The 15,565-nt window shown below is 42.0% G+C and overlaps 1 protein-coding gene across 1 annotated transcript; it reads right to left on the reverse strand.

Moving 5' to 3' along the window:
* Positions 1–5,977: 5,977 nt before the first annotated feature.
* Positions 5,978–12,884, reverse strand: LOC311273147 (uncharacterized protein; the record flags this gene model as incomplete). The annotated part of the gene is made up of 4 exons (XM_084380047.1): positions 5,978–6,887; positions 7,859–7,993; positions 10,657–10,776; positions 12,809–12,884. 4 exons carry the CDS (start codon positions 12,882–12,884, stop codon positions 6,679–6,681), a joined length of 540 nt encoding a protein of 179 aa, XP_084236173.1. The 3' UTR covers positions 5,978–6,678.
* Positions 12,885–15,565: the final 2,681 nt, after the last annotated feature.

Consider the following 15,565-nt stretch of genomic DNA (forward strand, 5'->3'; position numbering starts at 1 on the left):
CCTATTATGTTCCTTCACCCAGCGCGTGGTCAAGTAAAAGAGGTTTTCAGTGCCAATTATGAGGATTTAACATCTGCTGGTTCCATTATTGTTCCATCTTCTATTGCTCAGGAATGGCTGATTACAAAATGTATTGCTGTTGCACAAATAAACAAAATAAAATACAAAAGAATGAGCCATTAGGAATTTTGCGATGAAGTGCATACTCGAATGAAATTGCTGTATAGTATGAAATATTTATAAATATGGTGATTAATGTCTCATGTTTGAAGGCTGACAAGTTTATTTGGTGAACGCGTGATTGGTGGACGTCTCTACAAGCACGGACAATATTTGTTTACCACTGCTGGAAAAAACATGAGAAGTTAACAATAATAGTGATTCATGTAAATTATTGTTTTTATTATGACAAAGGTGCATTTGATCTCCTTGAAGTGTGCTTTTGTTGGTCGAGGCAATGTTTTCTGTACTAAACTGTGTTTGAGTCCAAAGAGTAATTTGTGATCAAATGGATGGATTATCATAGACCAGACTAGACTAGGATACTCACTTTTTAAACACACTCGGATGCATTTTACATTTATTTTAACCCTTTTAAAAAAAAATGTACATCATGGATCCAAATATAGTACCGATAACTAGAAAATGTATCATTTAAATCACTAGAAACATGCACATTGCAACATTTCTGATCATTCTGTTTTCTTTGCACATCTTCCTGTTTTCCATAAGATGTCAGTGTTGCACTGCACACAGTTGCCGTCCCCCAAGAAGCCGTGTCAAAGGAGCCTTTGATAGGCTCTTGGCAGCACCTGACTCACAGCTAAACACTGGTACATTTGGATGGAAAATCAGACTCTCACTCACGCCTCAAGAAACATTCCACGTCAAATTATTTAAACTTTTCCGTCAAAATAGACTAAATTTTCTCGAGAACCTTTTTAAACTGAACCGGTTTGCCAGTAATTCATGGAGCTAACATGGAGGCCAGTGTTGATTTCTACGGTGCCAAAATAGACAGAGTAAAGCCTAAAGTAAAACAATATCTCAACCAATGGTTCATAACATCTCAGCGATGAAATGGACTGCCAGCAGCGGTTGAACTGCGGTCAGGTTGAGGTGAGGTTTTGGGGTTGTTGGTTCCTCCTCAAGTTTAGCTTAAGTGGAAATTGAGGTTCGGTTTGGCCCGTCTTGTGAGGGTTTAGAAATGGAGCGGGAAATGGGGACGCTTCTCGAGCAACACGCTGTTTTGTTGCATTGTCAACAGAAAGAAACTACAATTAACATGGCAGAACATCAAAATATGTTTGTGTCCAAACAGTGTAAACGGAGAAAACATCTTTTACGTTGCCTCTGTTCTCCTCTGTCTGCACTGAACATGCAATTTGAGCACTACGGTAATAAAACGATTTCCACCCATTGAAGTTTTCAGCGGAACACACTGTTTTCATTTCTCAGTTCCACTCTGAAAATTTAGAGTGTGTCCCCACGGGCAGGGTGGGGTGGCAGAGTGAATGGGAAGGTATTACACAGCATGACTACAGTCCGTCTCTGTGTCTACGTCTATGTTCCCCGACGACTGCCCTTGTGAGCTCACCGGCCACTGACAGGGAATTGGCTGCAGTCTACTCTCACTGAGTGATTCCCTAGCGGGACAACCTGCCAAGCGGCGAGCCTGCCAGCAACCCTCTCATACATTCCTCAACAGAGCGGACGCTGCCAGCTCGGCCAGTCTGGGTGGGTGCCACCCAGTGCTTCCTTAGCTGCCCCAGACACCTGAACTAGCACAGGAGTGGAGGAGAAAGAGAGAGAAACAGGGATAGCTGGAAGGGTGCATGGTGGGAGTGAGAGCGATGTTAAATAGACAGCAAACAGCCACTGCAGCTGTTGTGGACTTTTTCACAACGATCCCACTGTTCCTGCTTCCAGTACAGCACTAATTAAAACTGTGCCCATCCCTCTTCTTGCCAGAACTTTCCTTACATACATATATGCACACGTGCATTTAGACACATGCTCTCTCAGATATATGCACATTACAGCCCTGTAACCCCGGCCCATGTCTCTAAAAGTACCAACATGTATAATTAAGTTTCGAAAACCATTTGATTAATCTCTTTTGTCCTTTTCTGTCCCTGATTTAAAGCTGCTATAACAGTTTTTTGGCCACTTGGGGGCAACAGAACAAGCTGGGAACACTTTATGGAGTTGTTATAATGAATATGTTAGAAAACAATCTGCAATTTATACGTACAAAGTCATTTTTCTAGTCCAATAGTCAAATCTCTTTTTAGCTCTGTTTTTGGCCTCCACCATCTCCTGAGGGAAATATCTTCCTCTTTAACTACTGAAAGCTCCACTATGTTCAGTAACAGCTATAGTTGGTTTGTCAGTGTGGTGATGGTGATGGGTGGGTTACATCCAGTAACTTTATCAGAGCGTTTTCACTAAAAAACATGTGGGCTGCATTTAGAAATGAAATGTCATGGTGAGGCAAAATGGACCCAAACCCAAATGCTTGACCAAAACAGGCCAACCCCTCCAGCAACCACACAAACTGGACCAACATGGCGGCTCGTTTGCAAACTTTCTCTTATATAACAAAAACAGCTTTTTTGGCAAGAAGTAAGCCACGCAGTTGCAGAGCATGTCTTCATTTTAGCTCGGCAATGTTTAGTTTTATAGTATTTCACAAGTGTCCAGAGACGTCACGTAAGATGACACTGATTTGCATAAAATAGCCAGAATTCAATTTACAGCAGGCAACGGGACGCCCCATCTCTCGTCACGCGAGGCGCCGCTTCCAGAATGCATTGCACAACTTTCCACATAGACAGTGAATGGGAGGAAATCAACAGATCGTGTGGACACATATATGGCAGGCAGGAAGACAGGCTTTATTAACCCAAAGCTGAGTCCGCAAAACAAAAGGCAGGCAATAAAATGCAGGCAACAAAAGCAAGAATCCATACCAGGATAAGACGAGGACACAGGCAGCAAACGCAGGTCAAACAGCATATTAACAGTAATAATAATAATAATAATAACAGTTCATCGACTGTCAAAATTGCTGACAAATCGACCAGTCATGACTACTCACGTTTGCGCAAACAGAAACTCTTCTCTCCATACTTTGGAGAAAAGAACAGAAATATATTGCTTTTCTCCGTGGTTGGGCCCTAATTGCAGCACAAAAGAATAATGAAGTGTGTTGGCTTCCAAGAAAAACCTTTGGTCCCAGCCACTTCCCTTCACCTTCTCCAGAGTGGGCATTCCTATATAGATTAGCTGGAAATCTTTCCTGTTCTATCGAGGATAATCCCTCGAACAAGGCCGCCCGGCTCTCATATTAAGAATGATTTAGGCACAGTGAATTCCGGTCAGGTCAAGTCTCCTGCTTTCATGTTATGATGTGGCTGTTCCAGTTGTTATACGTACCTTGTGCAGAGAATAGGAGCAGACAGAAGAAAGGGGAAGGAAAAGAAGGCAGCTTTTTTTTTTTTTTTTTTTTTTTACTGTTCAGAGTTCAAAGTCATCATGTGGATTTGAAACATGAATTAAGGTCACGGATACACACAGACAGCTCAGTCCGTTTGAAAGAAAGCGCGCGCACGTGTGTGTGTGTGTGTGTGTGAGCTTGAACAAGGGTGTCTGGGAGTTAACTTTTTAAGATGTTTGAGGTCTTACAGATATTTCCACATCAGGTTTTCCTTCAGCCACACACACACACGCACACTCACTACCCACCGCATAGCAGAACATTCATCAGGAGTGTATTAGTATGAATGAGAATTACAAGTGGTGCACATGAGCTTTTTTTCCTCCTGGGGTCACACAGAAGAGAGTGACTCACACGTATTTACTCCACATAATGTGATTTAAAAGTGACTGAGAGGACATTGCTGCAGAAGCTTTAATTATCTCCGTGGCAAAATTGGGAATAGAGGTTTGGTTAAGCTGCTGTGATGTGATTCTATTTTCATTTCTAAAACTGAAACAAATGAGCCCGGTTCGTTTTCTTTTTGTCCTTTTTTTTTTGGCACAGATTCATGAATACGTGGAATGATTTGGCGACCGAACCAGTAAGCTCAGCTTTATTTAGTTCAGCTCATTTTGGTCAAATTCAATAGTGCATAAAAGAAATCTGGAGAAGATTGCTGCAGGCAGCGAGCTGTCACACTCTGCGGCGTTGTAGGCAAAGGCGAGCAAGAGAAAATGGCTCCCTAACAAGATTTATAATTTTACGCCAAGGGTTCAAGCTCTGGCTCATTCCCCCTGAGTGGGATTGGTCAGCATCTATAATTTTAATTCATTCATGGAAACACTGCACTGTGTTCCTCCTTATAGTGGCTGTGTGTCAGAGGAGATGTGGGTCCAATAGGAACATAATACCAGAATTAGCCGTGGAAAAGCCTCCACTGATGGAGCACGGGGAGAAAAGACTGGCTTATTTCAAGCTAAAGTGAAAAGGACAGTATGGGCAAGACAGGGGTTTTAGTGGTTTTACAGTTCAGTGGTGGTGTTTGAAAGCATGGTCTTTCAGCAACGTGGGTGGCACGGTTGTTCCTAGCATCTCTGCTATTGTATTGTCATTGGCTCTATGCACTTGTCAGCATCATTGCTCACTTTCTCAGGATAAATGTTGATTTTGCTTTACAGAAGGAAAGCCGAGGCAGCAGCGCTTTGATTCGTGAAATTGCCATGGCCTCGGTGTGAGAGCTTGTGTCACTGCAGATGTCCAAATTCCTCTGACATGTTTATTGTTGTCTTTTATTTTGCGGAGGCCATTCTTGCACAGCTCAAGCCCAAGCCACTGTTTCTGTCGCTGCTCCTCCATGCGAAATCTTGTGTGTCGTGTAAACAGAGAACCAGAAAATAACAAGCACAAGAAAAGGGAAAATTTCCACCCCAGCGTCGTCCGCCTTTTTCTCCCGAGCCCTCTCCAGTGTACCCACCACTTGTTGTCCTTTATTTGTGGCCTAAGTGCTTTGGCATTAAATCTTATTATTTTTTGGTAAATAAACCAGTTTCTGGTTGGAATTACACACAACTTGGTGTGAGGTCCTTTTCAGAAAGGGGCCTGGATCCTTTTATCTAAAATGTTTTCTATTTCTGCTTTTGTAAGACACTTTTGACTGCTTTGAAAGAGAGAAACAAGGTTTTTCTTGCGTTTCTGGGGGTGAGGTCGGGGATTTTTCTCAGCATTGTGGTGAGATTTATTCGAAGAGGCTGCATTTTTTCCTGATTTCCCTCTTTGTTCTCTGTAAGTAGTTCCAGGTCCCCCCTCACACACACACACACACACACACGCTCATCTGTGTGTGTAAACGTGCACGAGGCTCTGTGATTTTGCACATGGGTGTTTGTGTGTGTGTGTGTGTGTGTGTGTGTGTGTGTGTGTGTGTGTGTGTGTGTGTGTGTGAGGAGCACATGTGTGAATGTGTGTGCGTGAGGGTGAGGCGGGGACTTGATGTGACACCTGCTGTTGGGATGAATAGGGTCAGTGGCAGGGCCCTTCAGCAGGCAGCAGCTGCTTGTTCTCACTGCAAGCCCGACTCTCTCAGCACTCCAAAGCTTCGACTGAGGCCCTCACACAACACATAGTGCCCCCTACCACCATCTACCATCATTACAGTTATTATCTTCAAGTATTCTCCCTCTCCCGGGGTCACGATCTTAATCGTTGGGAAGGAAACGTAAAATTGACCCGAGGAAAACATCAAAAACGAACTTCAATTTCCATCCTTGCGCTCTGTGGACGCAGGAAGAGGTTTCCAGACAGCTGCTGACAGACAAAGATTCTTGGTATTTGGTTGGTCTGACCTGTCTATGCTCTCTTGCTGTGTGGTAGTCTGCCCTGCGTGTGACTTAGTAGGTCTGAAAACATTCCCTGTGGCATAACAGAGGAAGATAAACAGCGAGGTATGAAAACATCAGTCTGTGTTTTCAAATGCCTCTGGACCGACTCTTCAACGTGTCATTTTTTATCGATTTTTTAATTTGAAATAGACCTTTCACAGACATATCATATGGTAGACTAACAAATTACAGCAAGTATCCTTTGACAGCACAACATTCTTCAGAGTTTATTGCAAAGGCAGCAGAGATACAGTATCTTCCCTTATCTATCCACCAGAGGTCAGCCTTTTATTAACAAATTCTGATTGAGTCTCACAAAACTGCTCTTTTTCATGATGAAAACTCACACTTAATGGCATATTTGATAAATTACCAGCGATTCATAAGTGATATTTGCACTTTGGTGCGGCATTTTGTAGGACAAAGCCGACCCCACGTGCAATAACAGGGGTGGCGTTTCTGTGACAGCGGTGATGCCAGCGCAAGGAAAACCCTCCTGTCATCACAGTCCATTTGGGCTGAAGCACACAAGCAAAGTACAGAGTGTGGTCCTGTCGCAGCGCATTTGTTAAATGAAGGGTTCCTTCAACAGACATCAAACGGCAACTAATGGTGCTGGTGGTATTCCAGGTTTTTTTTTGCTTTGCTGGCTGGGAAGAGAAATGACAGCCTTTAAGAGAAAAAGGTGTCCAGTTGTGTTGAAAATGATTATTACTCAACAACTTGACATTATGTTCTGAGAGTTCCTGTTAACCGTTTTGTTAACCTGAACACCTCCTATGTTACCCTGTAGTGTTGCGCGTCTCTTTTCATTCGACTCTAAGATGAAGGTTTCACAGGCTTGGTCCTTTTGGAGAGTTTGTAGTTGAAGTACATGACAGCCTTGGACTGTGGGGCTCTCCTGGGCCAGCAGGTGCGTCCGTTGCCGAAGTAGTCCTCCAAACACTGACAGGTGTAGGAACCATCTGTGTTGACACACTGAGCACGGCGGCTGCACCGGTGAGCCCCGGTTAAACATTCATCCTTATCTGTGGAGAAAAGAAGAGAAATGTTTACGAAGGCTTGTCAGATATAAGATATAAGTCTTATTAGCTCAGCACGGCGAGAGCAAAGGGTTTTGGAAAAGGGTCTGTTTAAAACCTGCTCGAGAGATAATTTTGCAATGCTCATCACACAGATGAAAACAAAAACAGGTCGTGGGTGAGCCCACAGCTGAGTGGGTGAGCTATGAGTGTTCATCAAATAAACATGGTCTGTGGATCCTCTGCTGCCAAAGCACATCTTCACATGATCCCTCTCGCTGCCAATTAACACAGATGAGGAGAACATGTGGAGCTGTGCTGTGATCCATTTAGTCATTTACGGGATTGGACATGGAATATATCTGAATGTGGCATAAAGAAATGTCATACATGGGCGTCCCTGTGGCCCGGTGGTCTAAGACGCATAACACGTTAAGTTCTTGTAGGGGGGCTTCTGTCGCATGAGATCCCCTTTTCCCTTCGTAGGGTAGGGAAGGCAACTGAGTAAAAAGACGAGATGATTTTGTCCTAGGTTGTCAAATACTGATGCCTTGAATCCGACCCAAAGCGTCAGTATTTGATCATCTAGGATCAACAATCAACTATCTTTCTCCCCAATTGTCTTCCCTACCTTTAACATTCAAGCACATAAATGCACTTCCTGAAATATCAGCCCAGTTGCCAGAATGAAATGTTGTTATTGCACATTTCTGCAAACCACAGATACATAAAATGTCTTAGCTTTATACGTATCATATCAACGTTTCTACGATATGTGTTGTTTGCAAGCTATTTCAAAATGTGTAAGCCTGACACTGCTGGATGTTTTTAACAATACATGGGGACATTTTTCAGCCATGTTAGTGACAACAAAACAGATTTTTTTTAACGAGAAGTCTGTTTAACAACTACTGGATATTGAGTTGCTCCAAAAAGAACATTAAATCATTAACTTTATTTAAAAACAAAGACCACACCTCGACATTGCACCGAGCCCTGCAGCGTCCCCATCACAAACCCATCTTGGCACACGCAGACGAAGCTGCCGAAAGTGTTCTTGCAGGTCTGCCGCAGTGGACACACATCAGTATCGCGCTGACACTCATCGACATCTGCAAAACAACATAAACATGTGTCAAACACCAGCAACACATTAGGGTAATTTCATTGCACAACAGTCTGAATTTTTGGCCTTCTCGTCCACACAACCCAGCCTCACCTTTTTTAAAACAAACACACGCACGCACACACACACACACACACACACACACACACACACACACACTGTATCTCTCAAGGACAAGTTGCTCAAATGTTCCTTGTCTTTGCTCAAAACAATAATTACCTTCAAAAACACGACAGGCACAAACAAGTGCCTTTACCTTGCAACCACGTCTTTGTACTGAAGCTTTGAAAGATCTTCAAAAACAAGCAATGACCCAAATACACAAATGTTTCACATCAGGTGTGCAGAATGAAGTCATTTATGGCATCCTCTGGGATTCATTAACTTCTAATGACAAACAAATAAAAGGTTCTCTACATTTGCACACATCTATCTATTTCTTCCCCCTATTTAAACTTTATATTACCAGAAAAGTCTCTTTTACCTCTTTTCCACTGGTCAAAAATCCCACTTAAACCCGCTAAGATCTGGCTTTTTTGTGCAATGGGAATGTGTAATTTCTGCATTTAAACCTCGGCTCGGCACGTCTATCGTTGTTACCCCATTCCCACTTTGTTAGGAAGTGGGAATGGGGTCAATACAGGATTTTTAGCGGGTTAACCTGCGTTTAAAAAACCTGTGTAGACCCATGAATTTTGGTGGAAAACCGGCATTAGGATATCGTATTTGTATGAGCATCCTTTTCAAAAAATGGAGTCAGGTCATGTAAGAACATACCAAGGTATACCAACATGTAAAACACCTAAACTGGCAACTAGGTGTGTCCTTACTTCTTTACTATCTTAACCTTCTTTTTAAAGTTTGTCTATGAAGGTAAGAACCCATAAAAATACAAATTTTAGTGCTCCATGTACAGTACCTTATATACTTGTCAAACCACTACCATAAGCACAGATGTTAATCAGTGATGTGAAGGCTTCGACTTCTCCCTGTCTTGGATGTTGAATTGTTCCCACCAAAAGCTCTCCCACAGTGTGAAAACATCTTAACAGCCGTGAGAGAGGCTGTTGAAGGCTCGCTTCATTACAGGACAGGAGGTGTCTGCTGCTGAGCCATCGAGGGGGGACTGCAGTCATAAAGTGGTTGGTCACTGAGGAGCGAGTCCAGGGTATGTTTTTCTTCACACAAGGTAATTAAAGGCTTTTCACCATTGGGTGGACAGACCCAGTGGAGAGGTGCCACTGGTAAGTTTGCCGCATGTAGTTAACATAATGTGCATTGGAAGCTGTGTGCATCACCTGTTCTACAAATAATGCCAAATATAGAAGATCTGGAAAGGCCACAACAACAGTGATTCACTATATCACTGTTTCACCAGGAACTTTCCCAGGGGACCAGGAACTCAGAAACGTAACCTGCATATTGATGAATCAGGGACAAAATGCACAGTAGTTCTTGCACCATAGTTCCTCCACCCTGGGAAGTCCCTGCTCTGGTGGTAGCACTTGGCTGAGGCAGTATCAATGTGGGGTTTGCAGTGCTGAATCACGCTCATTGGTCAATTACATTATGGTCATACGCCTCTTTCACACTGGACAAAAAAAACATTAACACCCACTAACAGCTTTTGTCTTTAATGGGAAAGGGTACAATCAGCATTAATTCCCTGGTCATTGGTGTTTATCAGCTCCAGCTCCGATTGGCTGAAATGGAAACATGACACCGGGTGAACATGCTAGTTTTCGCCTCTTTTCTAGCCCGACGCTGTGACGTGTACTGACGTTTTGGACATTGGCAGCAAATAGTCTCTACAAACACCATTATATTGTCACTAGCCTCCATGCTGCTTGTTATCATTCCCTGTCTCCCGGCTCGTTTGTGACGTGGAACGTGACACACAAGAAGAAGAACAGGGAGGCAAATGTATCAATCTGCCAGTAGGAGAGCAGTCAATCGCCTATTTTAGCGGGTTTAAAAACCTGCCTATACGTGCTAATATTGGTGTAAAAATGACAATTTACAACGACACCAAACACAGAATAAACAATGAAGCTTTGTTTATCCTGCTTTAACTGATATCAGCCAATTGAAACAGCTGTAAACACAATATTGACATATTATCACTTTCTAAGTTTAAATGGTGAACTTGTCAGCAAATACTCAGCTATTTATTCCTCCAGCAGATATTTAGCATTATTAGCATTTATTTGGAGTCGTTCTTCTTGCCACCTGATTAATGTAAGTCTAATATTTAGCTCCACGTTCATCTTAGCCAACTCTGAAGAACATGATCTACCTGCTGAATGCTCCACTATGTTCAGAAACATGGTAGATAGTGCACAGTGGGCTTTTAGACCAAACGTGGAGTTATAGAACACAAGACCAAAACAATGTGCTGAAAGAAGCTAAATGCCCCTTGAGCTGAGGGGAGTTAATTCCCTGCAGGTTCATCAGTACAAGCTGAAAATGCAGATACACCCCTCTCTAATGAGTAGTGAGGACTAAATAACGACCTCTCCTAAACATGAAGGTTATGTCAGACATGAATAATGAAGGGAACAGAAATCGCAATCAAGCTAAGAAGCACTAAATCTAAACAAGTGATACACCATAGCTATAAGCCAAGGGGTGTTTCTAAAGAAGCATTACCTTCACAGGTCTTGTTGTCAGCGGCCAGGTGGAGGCCGGGGGGACACAGACAGCGCACCGCTCCCCCTCTCTCCATCTGGCAACCAAACTGGCAGCGCAGGGAGAAACATGCGGCTTCTCCTGGAAGACAGACAGGGAAACACTGGCTGAGGATCGGTCAGAGAAATGGGCCACTGGATCACCGCTGAGACAACACACACACTGTCATACCACCACACACACAGCACACGACTACAGTCTCTGCAAAACTGGGGCTGTTAAACACAAATGGTGACCAAACGGTATCTTAAAAACAAAAATCACCTCTAAACTTTTCATGGTATCACTCATTATAATATAGCCTAAAAAGGTGTATATACTGAGTATCGATTTCTCAGATACTTCAACCTCAAAGATGGCAGGTGGCTTTTTGTGAAGAGCTGCTCCAACATCAGAAATATCATCTGTCAGTTTACAGATTTTCTTCATTTGATTTTCAGATAGTGGTCTGTAAGTTTTAAATGCTTTGTTTAAACAGGAAATTGCTCACTGGTGCAGGTGGATCCATCTGCGTTGAGTGTGTATCCAGGTTCACAGTAACAGCGATAGCTACCGTGTGTATTCATGCAGCGCTGGGAACACGGTCTCTCCAGGAAACCGCACTCATTCACATCTGGAGTCAATATGAAACATTATTCAGGCAGCAGATAGAGATCCTTGCGGTAAATGAGGAGAACACAGGTAATGGGCAAGAAATTAGAAACATAAGACTGACAATGATTTTGTGTATTATACTCCACCTTCATCACACTGTGGTCCTTTATACCCCGTGGAGCATAAACACTTGTCTGGTCGTACGCATTTTCCATTCACACATGACGTCCTGCACACCGCTGTGGAGGATGATAGAAACACTGAAAACCAAATCAGGCCAACTTCTGCACACTGGTATATGAGGGCCATCTTTATAGCTAAATTATACGACGTAAAAGTTCAAATTAAAGCATAATTAATTAATTTGTGTCTACCTGACGGCAACAGAAAAGCTGTAAATCCACATATCATGTCATAAAGTGTTGCCTATTTACACATTGCACAGATACAAAGCAACAGTAGCCTAAATACGCAGTTGTCTAAGTCAAACATTAACTCTCCTTTTACCTCTGTTTTGGTCTCCACCAGCTCCTGGAGGAGATATTTGATCCTTTAGCTTTTAGTGTCCAGCTTTATGCTAACTTTGTGTGCTGTTTGGTGCTGGGAGGGTTGTGTAAAGCTTGTTTGTATTGGATTTTTTTTCTCTTTTGCGTTGTGTCTCTGGCCATGTAAGTACGATTTTCACTCACTGTTTCACCCTGTTTTGGTCTCCACCAACTCCTGAGAAAAAAGTAGCCGCTTATTGCTCCCCTGTGTTTACCAGCTAGTTGCCTACTTTGTCTGTCATTTGCTGCTGAGCAGGTAATAATATACAGTGGTACAACAGAGCTTTTTCACTAAAAACAGCTGCGTGTTGTGAAAGTTTTGGGCTGTTAAACCAAAACAATGAGCTTAAAAGCGCTAAACTGAGGGGAGCTGTAGAGTTGGATGATGATTCTCCGCTAGGTTTTTAATCTAGCAACACCTTTTGCACTACTTGCTCATATATTTGATTTAATCAGTTGCACCACTTTACACACTGTCATGTAGTGTTTTCTCTATCAATACATTGTATTGGTAGCCTATATTTATAAGCTTATCATATGTTCACATCACACTTAGTTTAACATTTTAATCAATGAAGTAACCAGTAACTAAAGCTGTCATATACATGTAGAAGGGTAAATAATACATCATCTCTTTCTGACATGTAGTGGAGTAAAAGAGTAAAGTAGCATAAAATGGAAGTACAAGTACCTCAAAACTTGATTTGTTAGTAGAAAAGAAAAGACCGTCATATATGAAGAAAAACTAAAATAAAAGAACCAGAAATGCAAGAATCAAAACTTCCTCACATTTATTTCCTAATATTTGTTGTTTTTCTGAGATGCCCATCTGATAACCTGTGAACTGAGGGTAATGTGTCATTGTACTCATGCTGTCACTGAAACAGACTTACGCTGACAAATGCCGTTAACATTCCTCCATCCCAAACAACAGGAAGTAGCTTGACCGTAGCTACAGAGTCCTGGCTGCGTACGACCCTGAGTGTGCTCCAACGCATCCTCCAGTGACCTGTGGAGGCTGGGACAAAAGGTTATCAGACCATTAAGCATCGTCAAGCCTTCAGGGCTTCAATTTCAGCACAAGACCCACACAGACTGATGCCCTGAAGGAAGGTGAAAGGCTAAGAATGGTTGAGGGCAGCAGCCTTTGAAGATCAGTTTATGATGGCAAATGCCATCATAGAGAGCACATATCATGAAAATTGAGAGACCCTAAACAACAGTCAGTCCAATGGTATTCAAAGAATGAATAGGTGCAGCAACAAGGAAACTGTATTCACAAATAAATTACTTATTTTGTCCCTCATGTCAGGAAGAAACAAAGTATCACAGGTGAAAGATCAACATTATCAATCACCACCTCCTACGTAACAACTACTTAATAGTTTACTCTATGACAAACAGTAAATTGGGATTTCAAACACTAGCGTGATGACTGACAGGTTCTTATACCACATCCACAATCACACAACGGTAATTTTAACATCTATGTATTTTTTACAACATAACACATTGCATTGTTGGACTGTAAGCTTAAATGCACTGTGTGTAATTTCTGCTGCTAGGGGTCGCTATCAAAACAAAACAACTGCCGAATGTTGCTTCTGCTCAGAGCCAGCTAGCTCTGGAGGAGAGAGTCGGTGCAGAGCCAGACCTTCTGGAAGAATAAACACCCAAAAGAAACAGAAAAGAAGGAGAAAAAAATTCAAATGTGTCTTCTTAAAAAAACAAAACAAAACTCTGTAACATGACGATAATGTCAGGAGACGTATGTAACATAGATGCTCAACTATTAATTCTTATATCAACAAATGCAAAATTACTTTGGATATGAATATAATAATGATAACAAGTAAATAAAAAGTAACTTAAAAAATTAAAAAAGTAGGGATTCAAACAAACAACAAAAGAACGACCGCAAGTTAATTTTGATGCAGTCAAGAATAAATCTAGGATCCCTTATTCAGATAAATATCTCACACATTTTGTATCTTACCGGATCTTTTGAGCGCACTAGAGCCCATTTGCTGCCGCTGTACACTGTAACTACTCATGAAACACCTCCCTCATTCCCATGCATTCGCCAGAAACGTCCTTAAATTCTATGCAGCAATAATTTCTCCCTCATTAAAATCTGCTGTGATAAACAAAAGTGCAATAAACTACATGGCCTACAGAACCACTGAACAAGCTTCCTCCATGGCTGTTGTTAAATCTCCTCACTGCAAAAGGAGGCTATTAAATGATTAGACACAGGCCAAGTAGGTTCATTTCACATGCTCACACTGTACTGGCCCCAACAGTCTATGTGAGAAAGATTCACATCCCTTTTCTTCTCCTTTTGTTGCACAGATTCTTGTGTTTCTCATAGTTGGGCAGCACTTTATTGCTTCTAAGAAAAATGACAGATTACACCTCATAAATACTGAAGTGATAAAGTTAACTTTTATAGATAAAGTTTTTCTTTTACATTAATTCTTTCTTACCTGTCCTGATGATGAGCCCCGGAGAGCGTAAAGAAATGCACCATCACCACAAAGACCTTTCGGCTTATTTCAGTCATTTTCTTCCACCACAGTTTCTATTACGATCCTTTAAGTTCATATTAGCTACCTCTATCCTCCGAAAGCTTCTCTCGTTTCGTGATGTGTGTGTGTGTTAAAAGGCAATTGTAGAGGTGTCCTCCGCGCCAAAGGGCATTTACCTGTGTGTTTGTTTGAGGAGTGGAGGTGGAAGGGGGGGTCACATGGTGTAATTGCAGGGTGCTGAATGTAAGAGGTGTGACAGCTCACCTGTGTGGAAACACAAAGAGGCTGGGGGAAAAACAAGGAGAGGGACAGAAGAAGAGTCGAATTACGAGAATGCAAAGAAGTAAGAAAATATCCCAAAATATCCGCTCAGTGTCCACTCACTTATTTGCTCTCGACTGTTCCCTAGCCTTAATAATCGGATGCTCAATATCCTCAGTTGAGTACTTTTAGGATTTCTTGTTTAATGTCAGCTTGACAGTTCATTCTTGACCTGAGTTGTCCCCTTATTAACTTGATAACTTCATGATCTGCATCAGGAGGACAAATTAAGTGAAATTTAAGTTGAACTTATTTCGTGAACTGCCTTTTCCGGCAACGGCAAGGCTCCATATTAGTGAGAGTGGCTTCGAAAAACGCTCCTTTTTATAATCTATAATTTATTAATCTGTCTTGAGTCTTCCCAGTTTCCCTTTTTGAATGAAGTATACAGGCTACCGCCACCTGGTGGTATGGAGAGTTATTTCTTCTCACGCAGGCACAGAATGTGCTAGCTAGTTGGCCGTCGAGTGTAGTCTTTGTGGTGTGTTCAAGTGCAGTGTTTTGGCCAAGACACGGGCAACGCGAGGTGACACAACAATCGGCCTTTGTGATTTGATGTGGGTTTTGTGTGTCTGGGCTCTTAGATGAGAAGATCAATACCATTCTCATGTCTGTAGGAAAAATATGAAGCTAGAATGAGCAGGCTTAGCTTAGCATCTTTTTTTTTAATCATCTTTGTCTTTTTGGTTGAAAGGGAGTTATTTGCTTGTTATTTCAGATTTGTGTAAAGATTGAACAAAACAGATGTTAACTTTAGATAGAGACAAGCTAGCTGTTTCCTTCTGCCTCCAGTCTTAATGCTGAGCTAGGCTAACAACCCTCTGCCCCCATCAGTCTCTCATCCTAAAAAACAACTTTTTGAACTGTCCCTTTAAACCAACA

The sequence above is a fragment of the Pagrus pagrus genome, assembly GCF_965226575.1.
Source record: "Pagrus pagrus genome assembly, chromosome: 2".
Taxonomy (NCBI): Eukaryota; Metazoa; Chordata; class Actinopteri; order Spariformes; family Sparidae; genus Pagrus; species Pagrus pagrus.